Consider the following 14,317-nt stretch of genomic DNA (forward strand, 5'->3'; position numbering starts at 1 on the left):
GACTTTGGCACTTGAATAACATACATAGCGCGTTTGTTTTATCGATTATTTTCATGCTTGACCAGTTGACCAGTCCAGTCAACGATAATAAGTCAGTCGAACACCAAGTCGACTGTCGAATACCTTTCAAAACTATAATATATTGCGTTTCTCGTCACTTGTAAGATTGAACAAGCGATTGTTATTCGAAGACAAAGTTCTTAGGAAAATAAGAAAATTTGTGAGCGATATATTGAGACGTCGTATCGCAATATTAATTTAATTTAGTAAATAAAAGAAGCAAGTGTTAGCCAGAGAGAAATGGCTCCCTACTTGTGCGTCTCGGGAATAATTTGAATCGCGCAAGTTTTGTTTTTAAGTACCCGCGGACTATTCACGATCGTGACACGACTCGCGAATCGATCTGTTGTCGCGCATCTATCAGCTCGTCGAATTGGAACACGATTGGAAGACAGTCAGTCCAATGTTACGGATGTTGAGTAGTCGTCGATAGAATGATAAATTTTTAATCATCTTGCATGCTACGGCAAGAAAAACTGTGAATGTCGCGGATATGGCAAGAGTCTTTTACGTACATAGAAACGACAGCGACAGTAAGGCGTTTAAGCCGTATGCGTGTATGTACAGTCGTGTATTGCCTGTATCGCTGCTGTAATTTGCAGTGTCGCTCCGTAGTGCAACGGCGAGCACCACGTCATCTTTTGGAAGCCTGGTACTTTTGGCTAGGCATTGCTTTACTCGTTGTTTCTGTCATTTTTTCGGTGAGCATATTTGTTTAGGGAGGGAAAAAAACACATTACGTTGGCTATTAATGTCGTCAATCTCTTCAAATAGAAGATATGATGACAATTTACTTAGAAATTGACGATAATCACAGATATAATATTTAAGGTATTCCATCCAGTGGACGTAACGTACGTATCAACGATAATAGACGAAACGATCAGCCGAGAAACAATCAAAACCAGATGTCTATAAGTATAATTCCCGCAACGTTTTCGTCGCAGAGAAAGATGCTGGTGATCGGCGCACAGCCAAACTTCACCCACATGAGTAAGAGCTGAGAAACAATATCTCTTTCGTTTTATATTTTGTTTATAACGTATTTGTTATACATTTGAAAAAACTAGTCGTACGGCTGACACTGATAGGCAAAATGAAATTTCGAGTAAACCTAACAGACGATTAACGCGTTAAGCGAGTTGCCAACTTAACTTTGCCTAATTATGCGTAATTTATAGTCAATCGTCTATCTGCCCTGCTAAAGTTATCTTTTTTTTTTCTTTTTACGGATCGATGAAAATTGTATTATAGTATGTGCGCGATTGATCTCTCTCGTGCATTTCTACACGCCAATCAAACGTGGGCAATATTGACAATTATATTTCAGCACCAGTCGTTGCGTGACAAAGCGACCGCGGTCGCCGGTCGCCGGTCGCCGGTCGCGCTCCGCTCTACCGATTTACCGATTCGTCGCAAAATCAGGATTGATTCCGGCCGAAGAGACGTACGTGACGCTCCACAACGCTCGGCGTTTTTGGAATTAACTTGTCATGTATCACATGGCACGCATGTATTTTCATCACTTACAAACGTGTAGTTCCCAGCTGTCAATTTGCACTTTTCTCATATACACACCGCTAGTAAATAGTACAATATATAGTTTACAATATGCTACCGCGTAATGCAAACCTGAAAAATTTTCTAGATAGATGCGAGAAAAAATTTTTCTTTCGAAAGACAAATTCCTGACATAACATTTATATGGAAATTCAATTAATATCAACTTTTTGAAACAGATTTAGAAGTCAGATGAATTTTATTACGTTTTAGTAAAGTATTCCAAATAACGATTTTTATCTAAAAAGATAACGCTGGACAGTATTTTAATATTAGTGTTGAAATTTATTATTAATTTAACGAACATATGTACTTTTACAGGTAAGAATAATGATATTGATAAATTATGTAAGAATAATATAACGACAAAATGAATGAAAAGTAATTAGAATTGTTTTAAAATTGAAAAACGATTATCGCTCGGAGGCATCGCGATTGCCATGATTATCTAGCCCATTATAATAGCTTTGACGAAAGTAGCGCGATGAGACTTGCGTTTCAATCGACTTGCTTGCGTCGGTCGATAATTCGCCGATTAAATTGACGCCGGATGTAACGTTGGCTGGGTGACGCGCGTAACTCGTACGTCCGTGTATGTAAGTATGTAACGTCGACCTTTCTTGAAGCTATTACGAGGGAATTACAGGCTAGCTGCGCGTGGCCCGCAGCCAGCTCTGATCGCGTCTCGCGCGTTTCGCGCGCGCTGGTTTTATGCCGACTCTTCGAACGATTTTTTAAACGGTAACTGCCTATTCTTGCGAGCGACGTTTCACGTGGGCACGGCGTATACATTTCGCGACAACGATTTAATTAAATTTAATTTATTGCGTAAAAACAGCATGCCTTAAAAATACATAGAGATTATAATATTCAAAGTTAGAATTACACAATTGCCTATATGTTTATGTAGGCGTCAGCGATACTGCTGCCGTAAGGCCTATCAGAGAGTAGATGCAAAAGCAAGAACAAAGCGAAACAAAATAAAAAGTAAAATAAGTAAAAATATATAAATTATAAATATAACAGAATTACGCTACAAAATTCTACGCTACTATGAGAAACGTAAACAATAAATTACTATTAAATTAATTGTAAATAAGATACAACTGACTGCAACCTGCACCATTACACGCGAGTAGATATAATAGAGGGATATTTGCAAGGTCCGCGGCAAAGAGAATAAAGAATAAAACTCCTAGAATGTGGATGACGTGGAGTCTTGTGGCACCTGAGATGCAACGGTGCGAGGGGGAAGAGGTAGAATACAGAGTGTACGATAGGACGCGCTGGGAACGATTGGTAAAGATCGGTAAAGATCCAAAAGAACGCAAAAAGGAAATGGCAGGGAGCGATAGACCACAATGATGCAGTTTGGCCAAAAGTAGCTTGGGATTATTATAATGGTATCGAATACTTTTGAAAAATCCAGAGCAATCAGTGCTATCAAAAATCTAACATTAAATCCGCTAAGTACAATATATATATATATATATATATATATATATATACATAAAACTGCGAGACAACAACGCAACGCAGCCGCACTCTTTAATTCCCGTGCGCGCGACAACCTGTTCCTGTTCAAAACTCGTTTTCCGCGCCGCTTGACGGGCACAATTCTTGTCGACAATTAAGAGAGGATATGCTCGTCTGCAGGATTGAAACGAGGATGAGAACGAGATAGAATGCAGGAGTTTAATTAAAAACAAGTGTGGCGATTCCCACTTCTCTTTTACAAGTGTTTCCTCAAATAAAGCAAAACTATCCGTTTGTGTGTTCGAACGAGGGAAAAGTATTATACGCATATATGTATATGTCATTTTTTAAAGCGAACGCGTGTGACGATCGGGAATGTGAATCGATGTATAAATATTCGGAATAAGAGACCGCGGCGTTCTTCTATATGAGATTTTTTGCGATTCTACACGCAACTCTTATATACAAAATGTTTCATTAGCAAGGGCATCGTTAAAATGTTAACTCGAAGCAATAATCTTCACAACATTACGATCTGACAGATCTAGTCGAAATTGGTCGAAATATACTAAGAAAAGAAACTCAACTAAATGCGACAACAAAGTACGTTTCATATTTCAAATTGTATGTATGTATGTGAAAGAAATCATTGTGCTGCCTCTCGTGAATCTTTTTATCACGGACACACTCGATCCGTTTGTGCGCGCGCGCACGCGTGGCAAGAAGCGATTGGAGCGAACAAACTGTTAAGCTTTTGACGCGACCTCGTTAAACTGTAACCAAGTATCCATTCCGATAACCCAACTCTTGGTTCTTACCGGCCGCCTCTCGACAAAGATCGATAAAGAAATGTGCAAAGAGTGATGGGGGGAATAAGCGCGTGCTCTGGCTAATGTTGCATGTATAGAAAACCAAGCGAGGAATTCAACTCTCTCTCTCTCTCTCTCTCTCTCTCTCTCTCTCTCTCTCGTCTGCTGCGCTTGAAAAGTTAACGACTGCGCGATTGAGTCATCGAATGCCGGAAAACATTGCAGCCAAAGCCGAAATCGCTCGTCACTGTTCAATTCGTTTTTCCTTATTACGATCGTCAACCGGTCTTATATCATGCTGCGGCAGTACGGCGAAACTGTCGAAACACTTGTAAAGAAAATATTACAACTTCGTTATTATTCCGTAACTTTGATCTTATACCGAGTCGTGTATCCGCGACGTATATCTCGGTAATTTTTTTTAATTCTTAATTTTTATTTCTTCGACATTTTCGCTTCATGCACTGTTTCGTTTCTTCGGATTTGCTTACGTGCCAACATAGCTGCATCTCCCCAGCGAGAGATGATTCGACTTATCGAATTAAAGTCCAAACCGACATTGATTTCATTTTTATTATTAATTTCTCGCTGGATCCCAAGTACTTACATTAAAAGTGAAAATTTGAACGTGCGAACGTATAATCGCGATTTAATCCTATCGATTTTTTTCCTACATATTCATGCATGTAAATGAGAAAAATATTTGTCGATCGAAGAGAGGAGGAAAGGAGGAGATTGGACAGTGAAATTTTTCCGCTAACGAGGACTCCGACTCCAAGTTGGCGGCGCGCGGCGCCGTCTGGAGCAAAAGAGCCGCGTCGTCGTCGTCCTTTCGCTGTCGCATTCGGCGCCTCGTTACGTCCGAATCGTCTCTCGAAATATATAAAAGCGCGTATCTGGGGAGTCGCGGCGGCGGCGGCGGCGGCGGCGGCCGCGTGTTGTTCTTCTAATAAATCGGACAACTTTAGGAGCATGCGGTGACTCGCGCGCCTGCGCGTCAGTATCGTCCGTCGCGAGGCGTCCGCGAAAAAATGGGGATTCGCGCCTTTGGCGCGAAGCGAGTATAAATCGCTTCGCGACCACCGAAACGACGTGGGATTTCACGGACACGGCGAGTACGAGTAAACGTTGTCGATGACGGAATTAAAATAGATGCAGGAGTAAATTATCGAACCGGTCACATGGCGACGGCGCGCGGCGCGCGGCGGCGCGCGGCGGCGCGATTCTTTTTAGTGGGAGATGCTAAAATTAGAGGTGCCCACGCGAGAGTAGCCGAGTTTTGTAGCCGCGGCGCTTCCTCCTTCCAACGTATATATTTCTAAATAGTCCTTTCAACCGATAAGACGATTCGCTCTTCGCTCCTTCGCAGTAGCGCCTCGCGAGAACCGCCAAAGTTGCAGCATGATTATGGCCCACGGTCATAATCGTCGTAATCGCTCTACCAGCTGGCAAGCGCTAAACCAACATTTTGCGACCCTTCTTCGACCTTCTTAAACCTTTCGGAGAGAAGAGATGCCCACTCGTCGTCGATCGATAATCGTTCGATCGTTTGCCAGATATCTTTTCGCGGTATGCATCGCGGTGTCGCTGTCGACGAGTCTCACGAAAGTTGAAGGTAAGCCACTTGCCATTTCTAATTGACCCAAAGAGACACTCATCGTTAATCCGACGACCGGAGAGGCACACCCCGTTAATTAAACGTTCTTTCCACGTGCAATGGGATGTACGTAGCGGCCGACTTGCTTGTAAACAATTTCAACGACTCGTTAATATATGTATAATAAAACTGACAAGCTGAGTTATATAAAGAGGAAAACGAGCGCGTCATTATATGACAATATGTTGTTGAAAGTTTCCCATCATTTCCTTGTAAAGTAATCAAAGATTAAATTTTACCATTAATTTTTCAATTCTTTTATTTTGAGTAAATATGCGTTAACTTGCATTTTTTGCATCAACTTTTATAAAATTTTACAGGCAGAAAGTGCGTGTGTACGAGCAAAGCCTGCATAGAGGCTAGAATCGATACTTGTAGAACGAGATTCTTCTGCTACACCGAACTTATCGCGACAACTGGACAAGAAATCGGTGAAAGTACGATTACGAGAGGATGCACGGAGTACGTATATCGTAAATTACTTTTTCATATTTTACGAAATATATAATATGTAAATAATATTTTTTTTTTATTAAATAAAATATGACGCTATTTTTTTTTTTTTTATTGAGAAGAGAGAAACGTAAAACTTTTCACAAAAAAAAAAAATTTTTTTTCTTTTATCTTATTTCGATTAAAGTGCCAAAAGACAAGATGCGTTTTTCACTAACAGAATTTAATTTGTGCATATTTGGACAACACGCTATAATATAAATTCAGGAATGTGTGACGACACGCGAATAACCTTGACGAGATAATCGACTAAAAAGGTTTCCGCAATTTTTATTGAATGCCTCGCATTAATAATACTATCGTGATCACTTAAAAAGTCGCAGTTACGACAGGGATTCGTCCAACGAAATCCGGATATTATGTTAATAAGAATGTTTTCTCCTTGATGTTCGTTTTCTTTGCACAAGTTTTTGTACAATGTAAGATTTCGGCTGTTGTTCTGCTGTCCAGCTCAAAATATCACAAAAGTTTAAATCTTTTGATTGAAAAATCGATGTAAAATAATATTGATCTCGTTATTGAAATTAGATTCTTTGAAAATTCTTCAATAAATCTATCATTTCGAGGAAAATATATAAATAGTTGAATCCACTGTTGTCACTTGGATCAAAATGTTGCGTTTCGACAGGTCACGTTATAATGTAACAGTAGTATAATATCTCTCGTGCAGTCAACGCGACAAGACCCGAAAAATGCTTCGAATTATTGGAATAAAGAATTTGACAAATTGATCAATCAAAGGATGCTTCCAAGCATTTTTGTAGCATCAATTTGACCACGCGACGCGGCGCGGCGGCGATCGCGACAAACGGGACGGGTTCACAGAACTTTATCAATTGATATTCGCAATATCACACGCAGGGGTGCCACGCCATTGTTGTGCGAAACAAAGTCCTGGGTCATGAGGTCGCGATCGCTCAACGTCGTGGAACTGTCGGCGAGTCCCAGGCGCCGGCGTCCGGTTCACGTGCCTTGGCCCAGATTGATATGTTGCAACAGTCATGACTACTGTAACGCTGCAGGCGGCGACGACGACGACGACGACGACGACGATGACGTTAACGCGTGGACACGCGAGAGAAAAGAGGATGGAATAAATGAAATGCGTTCTACGATGGATCGTGAGACGCCCATGATCGGTCCGACAACCTTGTCAACGAATCGCGATACAACGTTAATGTTGCAGCCTGATCGAAAGCATAGGGATCCGACGGAATCGGCCAACCAACTTCTCCGGAATCGCATCAGGACGCTGCACATTGCCGCTCTCGTCCTTTCTGTCGCAGCCCTCATGTCCATCTTGGCATCTTGTTACGTGGTTACAAGGTTTGCATTTTTTTCTTAAATTTTCTTCTATATCCATCATCTATATAGATTTAATTTTTTACTTAATTCAGTTGATTTTAAAAAGATCAATCACAGAAAAATCAATCGAATTAAATAAATTACATTTTAATCTATCCTTTCTAAAAACAAGGTATATAAAGAATATATCCAAGTTATTGTAGTCGCTTTTCTACGATGCCGATCGGTTCTCTCGCTGCGCTAACTTCCAAAGCGACTGTCTCATTGCGGAGATCGCGTATTTTGGCTGTGTATTGAGGGGTTAATAGCGATAACTATAGTTGCGGCTACGTTGATTTGTAATTTGTAAAATAAAATACACGATTTAAATTATAGCGGCGTTTAAAATAATTAATATTTTAGCGGTCAATCGCGTGTGCAAGATAACTTGCAAACGATTCCGAAAGTAACAGATAAAATTATAGATAGCAGACAATTCATCTTTAGGGTTGCTTCGCCGACGTCCGATACTGTCCTGAACCTCCTCCTCCTTCTCCTCCTCCTCCTCTTCTCTCGTTCAGGTCTTCCGTGGCACGACACTCGTTGGCGAAAACACCGATTAATTACACATCACGGAAAAGAATAGAAAAGAACGATCGCGCGCGGCACTTCGTATGTAGTACATACAGCACTCCCGACGTTCACGTCACAATCACAAAATATTTACTTAATTGTATTACGACGAAAAAATCAAAGCGTCATCATACGCGCGCGATTAAGATAAGAAGCTATTTGACGTTTCGATACTTTCGATCTGCGGCCTTTCGTTAGTAATAATTCAAAAACGAAGTCGGCGGATTTAACCTGGAATTACACAATACAACGTGATTAATAAAGCGGAATTAATAATAAATTGAAACGCAACGGACCATTTAAAAATACAAGTACATGATTCAGTTGCCCGCGAAATAAGTTAATCGTTAATATTTAAATTGAAATTCTTTGGAAATACGAATATTATTGAGTGATACATATCACTCTTGACTTCCTAAATCCGTTTAAATCCGTTTAAATTCGTTCGTGGATTCATGCATTCATACTCCGCGTTTCCAATTCGAGTAGTCAGTAGTGGACTGATTATATTGAAATTGAGAAATCCAAAGCATGACGTTATGTAATGCAGATCCAAATTTAAGCGTTATACATATATAGGAATGATTATCATTGACAAACATTACGACAAAATAGATCAAATTATTATTGCTTATCGCTTTGATTTACATAAATATTTTAAACGGACAAATACTTTAAATAGATAAATTGTATAAAATATTTGCTTCGCTAGATAGTTCAGGCTTAATCACAAAAGTTAATAACTCGACAACCGCTAATTGTAGTACATACATACGAGTACATGCGAAACGGAGAACGATCGCGTTTCGCGAGATAACACATGGAGCGAGATAACTCACCTGCTCACTCGCATCTCGGAACGCGAATCGAATAGCGCGGCGATCTTACGTTGATACAGCGCACAAGAGCAATAAACTCCAAAGGCATGTGTGAAATACAGTTTACAGCATTTAATTTAGCGTAAATTTTTAGTTTTTATTTGCCTATTTCTTAAGCATTGTACGATTTTGTTCACCGAGTTATTCATTGAAGTAAAATAAGGCTATTTTTATTTCAATGTTGAATAACTCGGTGAAAAAATAATCGTACAATGCTGAACAAATACGCAAATTAAAGGTAAAGATTCGTGCTTTTGAATGCTGTAAACTGCATTTGTGTGCAATTTTTATTTCACACCGTGGAGTTTTGCAAATTTCGTAAAGAATCTGTCAAACGTCAAAATTCTATACAAATTTTGCAAAGTTTCACGGCGTGAAATGACAATGGCACACAAATGCGGTTTACAGCAATCGAAAGCACGAATCTTTACCTTTAATTTGCGTGTTTGTTGAACGTTGTACGATTTTTTATCGAAGCAAAAGGAACTATTGTTGCTTCAGTGTTGAATAACTCGGTGAATAGTACGCAAATTAAAGGTAAAGATTCACGCTTTCGAACATTGTAAATTGCGTTTGTGTGCGATTTTTAATTCACGTTAAATAAACTCGCAAAGTTTGTAACGTATGCTTTTCCACATAAAATGCTTTTTAAAAAATGTTATTATAATTTATCATTTTTGTCGATGTTACACTCTCTTTTGGAGAGTAACTGTAAGTGATCCTTTAATTTTGCTGTTGATTGCTTACTCAATTTTTACTGAAGTCGATATTTGAACTTTGTAAAAAATAATTGTAAAACGATCTTTCTGGGTTCATTTGAAAGGGCGAAACCTTTCGAGTGTTTCAGTTGATTTTTCTCAAAGATTCTTGTACGTCTAGAAAATAAAGTAGGATAGGTACATTTAAGAAAGATTTTAAAAAATCAAAAATTTTGCAAATTAAATTTTTTTATAATGCAATAAAACATTGAAAATATCGTGAATTATTTTTTTTAAATTGTTTGGGTTTATTGAAGAAAAAAGTTTGTAAAAGCTACACACACCAAATGTTGAATAAAATAATGCCAATTAAATATTTAATTAATATTTTCAAAAATAATTTTACTTTTCTAAACATTTAGCAAGTATTATCCAATTTAGTAACGTTTAAATTTATTTCACCCAACATTTGGTAGCTATTACCAAACTCTTTCTTTCAATGTCCTGTTCTTTCTCCTTCGCAGAATATTTGCAAAGCATTAAAATATAATAAAAAAATTTCTGACTCATCGATCCGATGCGCAACGAGCGGAGTTACTCATTGTCAGTCACGAAGCTGCGATGATAGTGTAACACACAAACATAAGATTTAAATTAGTTCTCTCGCCAATTAGTTCCCTCGCTGCACTTCTTAAGCGGCTGTCATCGTGAAGATCGCATACTTTGACTATGTGTATTGAGAGTTAATAAATTTGTAATAATAAATTTGTAATTTGTAAGAAATTACGTAATATTAAAAGCTATGTAGTACGCGCCTGTTTTGTCTAGTAATACAAAGTACTAAATATGGTGTGTGTGTGTGTGTGTGTGTGTGTGTGTGTGTGTGTGTGCGCGCGCGCGCGTGATAAAATCGTGTTGACAATCAGACAAAATTAAAACAAGAGAATAAAAAAAAATTTTTATACCAATGTGAAACAAAAAAGCAAAAATTATCATCGAGATACGTGTGTTACTTCGCAAAGAGACGTCAATTCGCAACGCCGTAAAGTTTCATACTGCCTTCAATTAATTGGATATAATTAACGACCGACGAAGATAAATCTATTCGAAAGCAACCTTGGTAGAACGTAGAGACCACCCTGTGTAACAGATCGTGAACATCGAGGCCGTCAACACACTACTCGAGCGTACACGTTTATAGCAACCACCTACATAACATAAAACTCGTTTTTCCCACGTGGAACAACAAATTATTTTGTGACTTTTTGAATAACAAATTCATAATACGTCTTTTATCACGCTTGGCAAACACAAGCGCGCGCGCACACGCACACGCACACACAGCAGTATTATAAATTTAATAGCTTGCCTCAAGAATTGAGGATCGTCGATCTTCTAGTCTAATTGACAGCATTCCTGCATTTTAGGCTCGTTTCTTATTATCTGTCCAGTTTCCTTTTCTTCGGCCACAGGTTTATGCGACCGCACTTTCTTAGGGTAGTTTGTCGCGATACACTAAAAGCCGCCCTCTTATCAGTCTACCTCTCGACGAAGGGTCCGATCTCCAGCCTTTAGTCCTGAAAACCGTAGATAGCACGTCTTGGAGGCTTCTCACAGACCTGCCCTCTAATCTTCGTTCTCCGAATGGTTAAGTGGGTTTTCGAGTTCGGGAATGTCTCGGTTCGACCCACCTCGGTATATACCTTAGTAAATGCGCGTGGATCGTTAGTCTCTTATTCCTTTTATCTTGGAATGGATGGTGTATCGCGCGCGCGGGGAAGAGAGAGAGAGAGAGAGAGAGAAAGGGGGCTTCACGATCCCTCGATTTTTTCGCATTTTATACAATATAAAAGTGACCAAAGACTTTTACTTATCATTCTTGAAAGAACGCTTTATCGCAATTTGTTATTCAGTCGTGCAACTTTGATTTTCATACACCTTTATTCCATTCAACTTGACAAAATATAACTGTGGCGCTTGTCATAAATGACAATAAAATTAAAGGTAAATATAATATTATGACATGTAAAAAATATTTGTTTCTGTCATAATATTATAATTTACATTTATCTTTTATGTTAATACGATAGATCGGTGATCACGGCATATTAACGCGTCTTAATAGTTTCTACCTGCATGTATACTGTTACATTCGAATGTAAATTTCCATCTAGTTGTAAAATTCCAGAATTATATATCGTTCTTCTTTGTTTAATAGAGTCGTCTACTCTAGCGTATCATTCAATCTAGTGTGTCAGTTTAAGAACAATCTTTAAATAATTGATTCCTTTAATCAACACACACACATTGTATTGCCAATGAGTTCAGTTCCACACGTTTTGTGTCGAAGGATTGTTTTCAATCGTATCATTCACGCGGTTTCTAATTCTCGTTAGGCAGATCCGAATAAACCTGTAGCGAGTCAGGACAAGATCCGGTTTTAAACGGATCGGAATCTCCGGCATCGCGCGTATCGAATCGATTTTCGATCGTGATTTATATACAGGAAGCTTAACGAGTTACCTAAGGATACCATGACGAAATCATCGTCGTTAACCATAATTTAAACACACATGTTTACTTTTTAGCGGATATATGTCAAAAATCATAAATATATTACGTCATCTGCCATTTATGACAACAAATTGTATATGACAATTGTATATGCTGGAAAGAACGATACAAACGTAAATAATAATAATAATAAATATTTTACATTACAGATTTCTTCAAAGTAATCGTTACACAATGGACGCGGTAAACGTAATTCGTCAAGATGAATCCAAAACTTATTGTTAGTTAACGGATTGTAATCCGGTGGAATTGTGGTTTTTTCTGCAGCGGAATAAATTAAGATATAGGTAAAGTATTACCATTATACACAAAGCATAGACTTGAAATATAGTGGAAATATGCGGAAGAGGGATGCGCACACGCCATACACGCACGCACACGCACATGCACGCACACGCACACACGCACACGCATTGCACAGTATGCAATTATAATAATTTTTATTCGCGTCAGAATAGACCTTAAACGTGTGTTTGTTCCTACTTGAGGATATAATTCTCGTCTCGATCGTAAACCGTTGATCGACTAACGAACGGAAAATATAAATAGAAGCTGGTCGTGCGGGAGATAACTACTGCCGACAGGCTGGCCGAGTCTGTATTAAAGCGATTTTTTGTTACGCTCGCTGGATAGCTTTCAAGTTCCAGCAGTAGCGCCAGCATGCACGGCTGTCGGATCGCACGAGCGATCGAATATCTCACGCTAATAATATTATCTCAACGGACACTCTCTATTAACTCTTGGTAAGCGAAACAATAATATGTGAATGAAATCTTGGCTCAAAATTGTAGACGAAACTATCAAATTTATTTTAATCTGTTGGCATATTACAGTATAGATAGAATCACATTTGAAGCTGAAAAAGACGTTCGTAACTATCTGCGCAAAGTTCTACAACTTAATTTTCCAAACTTGTTACATTCTTTTCTTTCGATTTAATCAATTAAATTTTCCCATACGTATAATCGTCTACGTATCTATGTCAACGTGAGACTGTACTCGTCAATTCCATCCTGAAGCGTGCATTTTGCCAAGTAACGAGATATTACTTATCTTTATTTAGGAATAATAGATACCGTGAGGAGAGGTCTGAAAATCTGCCGTGATGGCCGTGACAAACGTGATTTCGAGATGCAAGATCGAACGTATGCGTTGTATTTATCGAAGCTTCCTGAAGAGCAATCGACGACTACCACGCTGGCATCCTTTGTTCTATTATATATTGTATGACTAACGGCGGGCCACGTAGCTCTCAAATTCCCCGCTGCCATCGAGCGAGCCCGAGCGTCTCGAGGGGCGGTCAGCGTGCCAGGTGCCCCGGGGGCGCCCCAGCCCCTCTCCCCTTTACCCTTCCCCTACCCCTCCTCCGGCCTCAGCCTCGGCCTCGGTTGTTTCAACGTAATTAGTCATCCTCCAGGTTGCCATACGCATCTTGCCGATGAAACGACATCTACAGCAGGGGAATAACGCACGTATGTGCGCGCCGAAAGTCCTATACGCCCAAAAAACGCTAGGTCATCGTGAGAAAAAGATTTCATCTAACATAAATAAACATACTCTGATGAAAAAAGTAACGTCCTAACGTTACATGTACATACAGTGAATCTTTAATAAGTTTGGCGTGATCGCGCCAAGATTTACGTATTATAAAGATATGTAAAAGGGTGAAAAAGTGCAAAAAAAAAAAAATCCCACGTGCGTCTTGACATATTTCAATAATTATTGTATATAAATAAATAAGGAATGTATATAAAGAATCTCAAGTTTGATTAAGGTTGTAAGGCATACTCGTATTGTGCAATATATAAATTGTAGAGGAAAAATAAATAATTGGATTTACTCGAGACAATATATCGAAAGAATAAAAGTTCCGTCTGACGATCGTTGGGGGCAAAAAGCAAGCAAGCAAGCAAGCAAGCAAGCAAGCAAGCAAGCAAGCAAGCAAGCAAGCAGGCAGGCAGGCAGGCAGGCAAAGACATGACGCGACGCATCGCGTCGCGTCGCGTCGCGTCGCACCAACTTCGGCGTCAGGGTTCAGGCGCCATCGTCCCCTTCCGCGCCACAGTTCTCACCGACTTTCCGCCGACAAATCGCACGCATACCATTTCACGCTACTTACACATATGTGGCGTGGCGTCGGCCGATCGGGTACTGTATTAGTGTATTCCTATGTAC

General features: G+C 39.3%; 1 protein-coding gene across 3 annotated transcripts; it reads left to right on the forward strand.

Annotated features, from left to right (window-relative positions):
- The first annotated feature begins 481 nt into the window (after positions 1 to 481).
- LOC105201798 lies at positions 482 to 13,991 on the forward strand. 3 transcript variants are annotated; one of them, XM_039453687.1, is made up of 5 exons: positions 482 to 761; positions 892 to 1,053; positions 5,883 to 6,024; positions 6,937 to 7,401; positions 7,584 to 9,852. In XM_039453687.1, the coding sequence occupies exons 2-5, from the start codon at positions 969 to 971 to the stop codon at positions 7,675 to 7,677; spliced, it is 786 nt and encodes a 261-aa protein (XP_039309621.1). In that variant the 5' UTR covers positions 482 to 761; positions 892 to 968; the 3' UTR covers positions 7,678 to 9,852. The 3 variants fall into 3 exon arrangements, with proteins under 3 accessions (XP_039309621.1, XP_011168300.2, XP_039309620.1); XM_011169998.3 differs by lacking the exons at positions 482 to 761; positions 892 to 1,053; positions 7,584 to 9,852 and adding exons at positions 1,391 to 5,520; positions 12,292 to 13,991; XM_039453686.1 differs by lacking the exons at positions 482 to 761; positions 892 to 1,053 and adding an exon at positions 1,391 to 5,520.
- Positions 13,992 to 14,317: the final 326 nt, after the last annotated feature.

Source organism: Solenopsis invicta, chromosome 9, assembly GCF_016802725.1.
Source record: "Solenopsis invicta isolate M01_SB chromosome 9, UNIL_Sinv_3.0, whole genome shotgun sequence".
In the NCBI taxonomy this organism is placed as follows: domain Eukaryota; kingdom Metazoa; phylum Arthropoda; class Insecta; order Hymenoptera; family Formicidae; genus Solenopsis; species Solenopsis invicta.

What these genes read in the sequence shown, in the direction of transcription:
- LOC105201798 (XM_039453686.1), top strand. Translation starts at nt 5,418, where the DNA reads ATGCCCACTCGTCGTCGATCGATAATCGTTCGATCGTTTGCCAGATAT. An exon ending in GAGTCTCACGAAAGTTGAAG is followed by an intron (nt 5,521 to 5,882) that starts GTAAGCCACTTG and finishes AAAATTTTACAG; the next exon opens with GCAGAAAGTGCGTGTGTACG. An exon ending in ATTACGAGAGGATGCACGGA is followed by an intron (nt 6,025 to 6,936) that starts GTACGTATATCG and finishes TATCACACGCAG; the next exon opens with GGGTGCCACGCCATTGTTGT.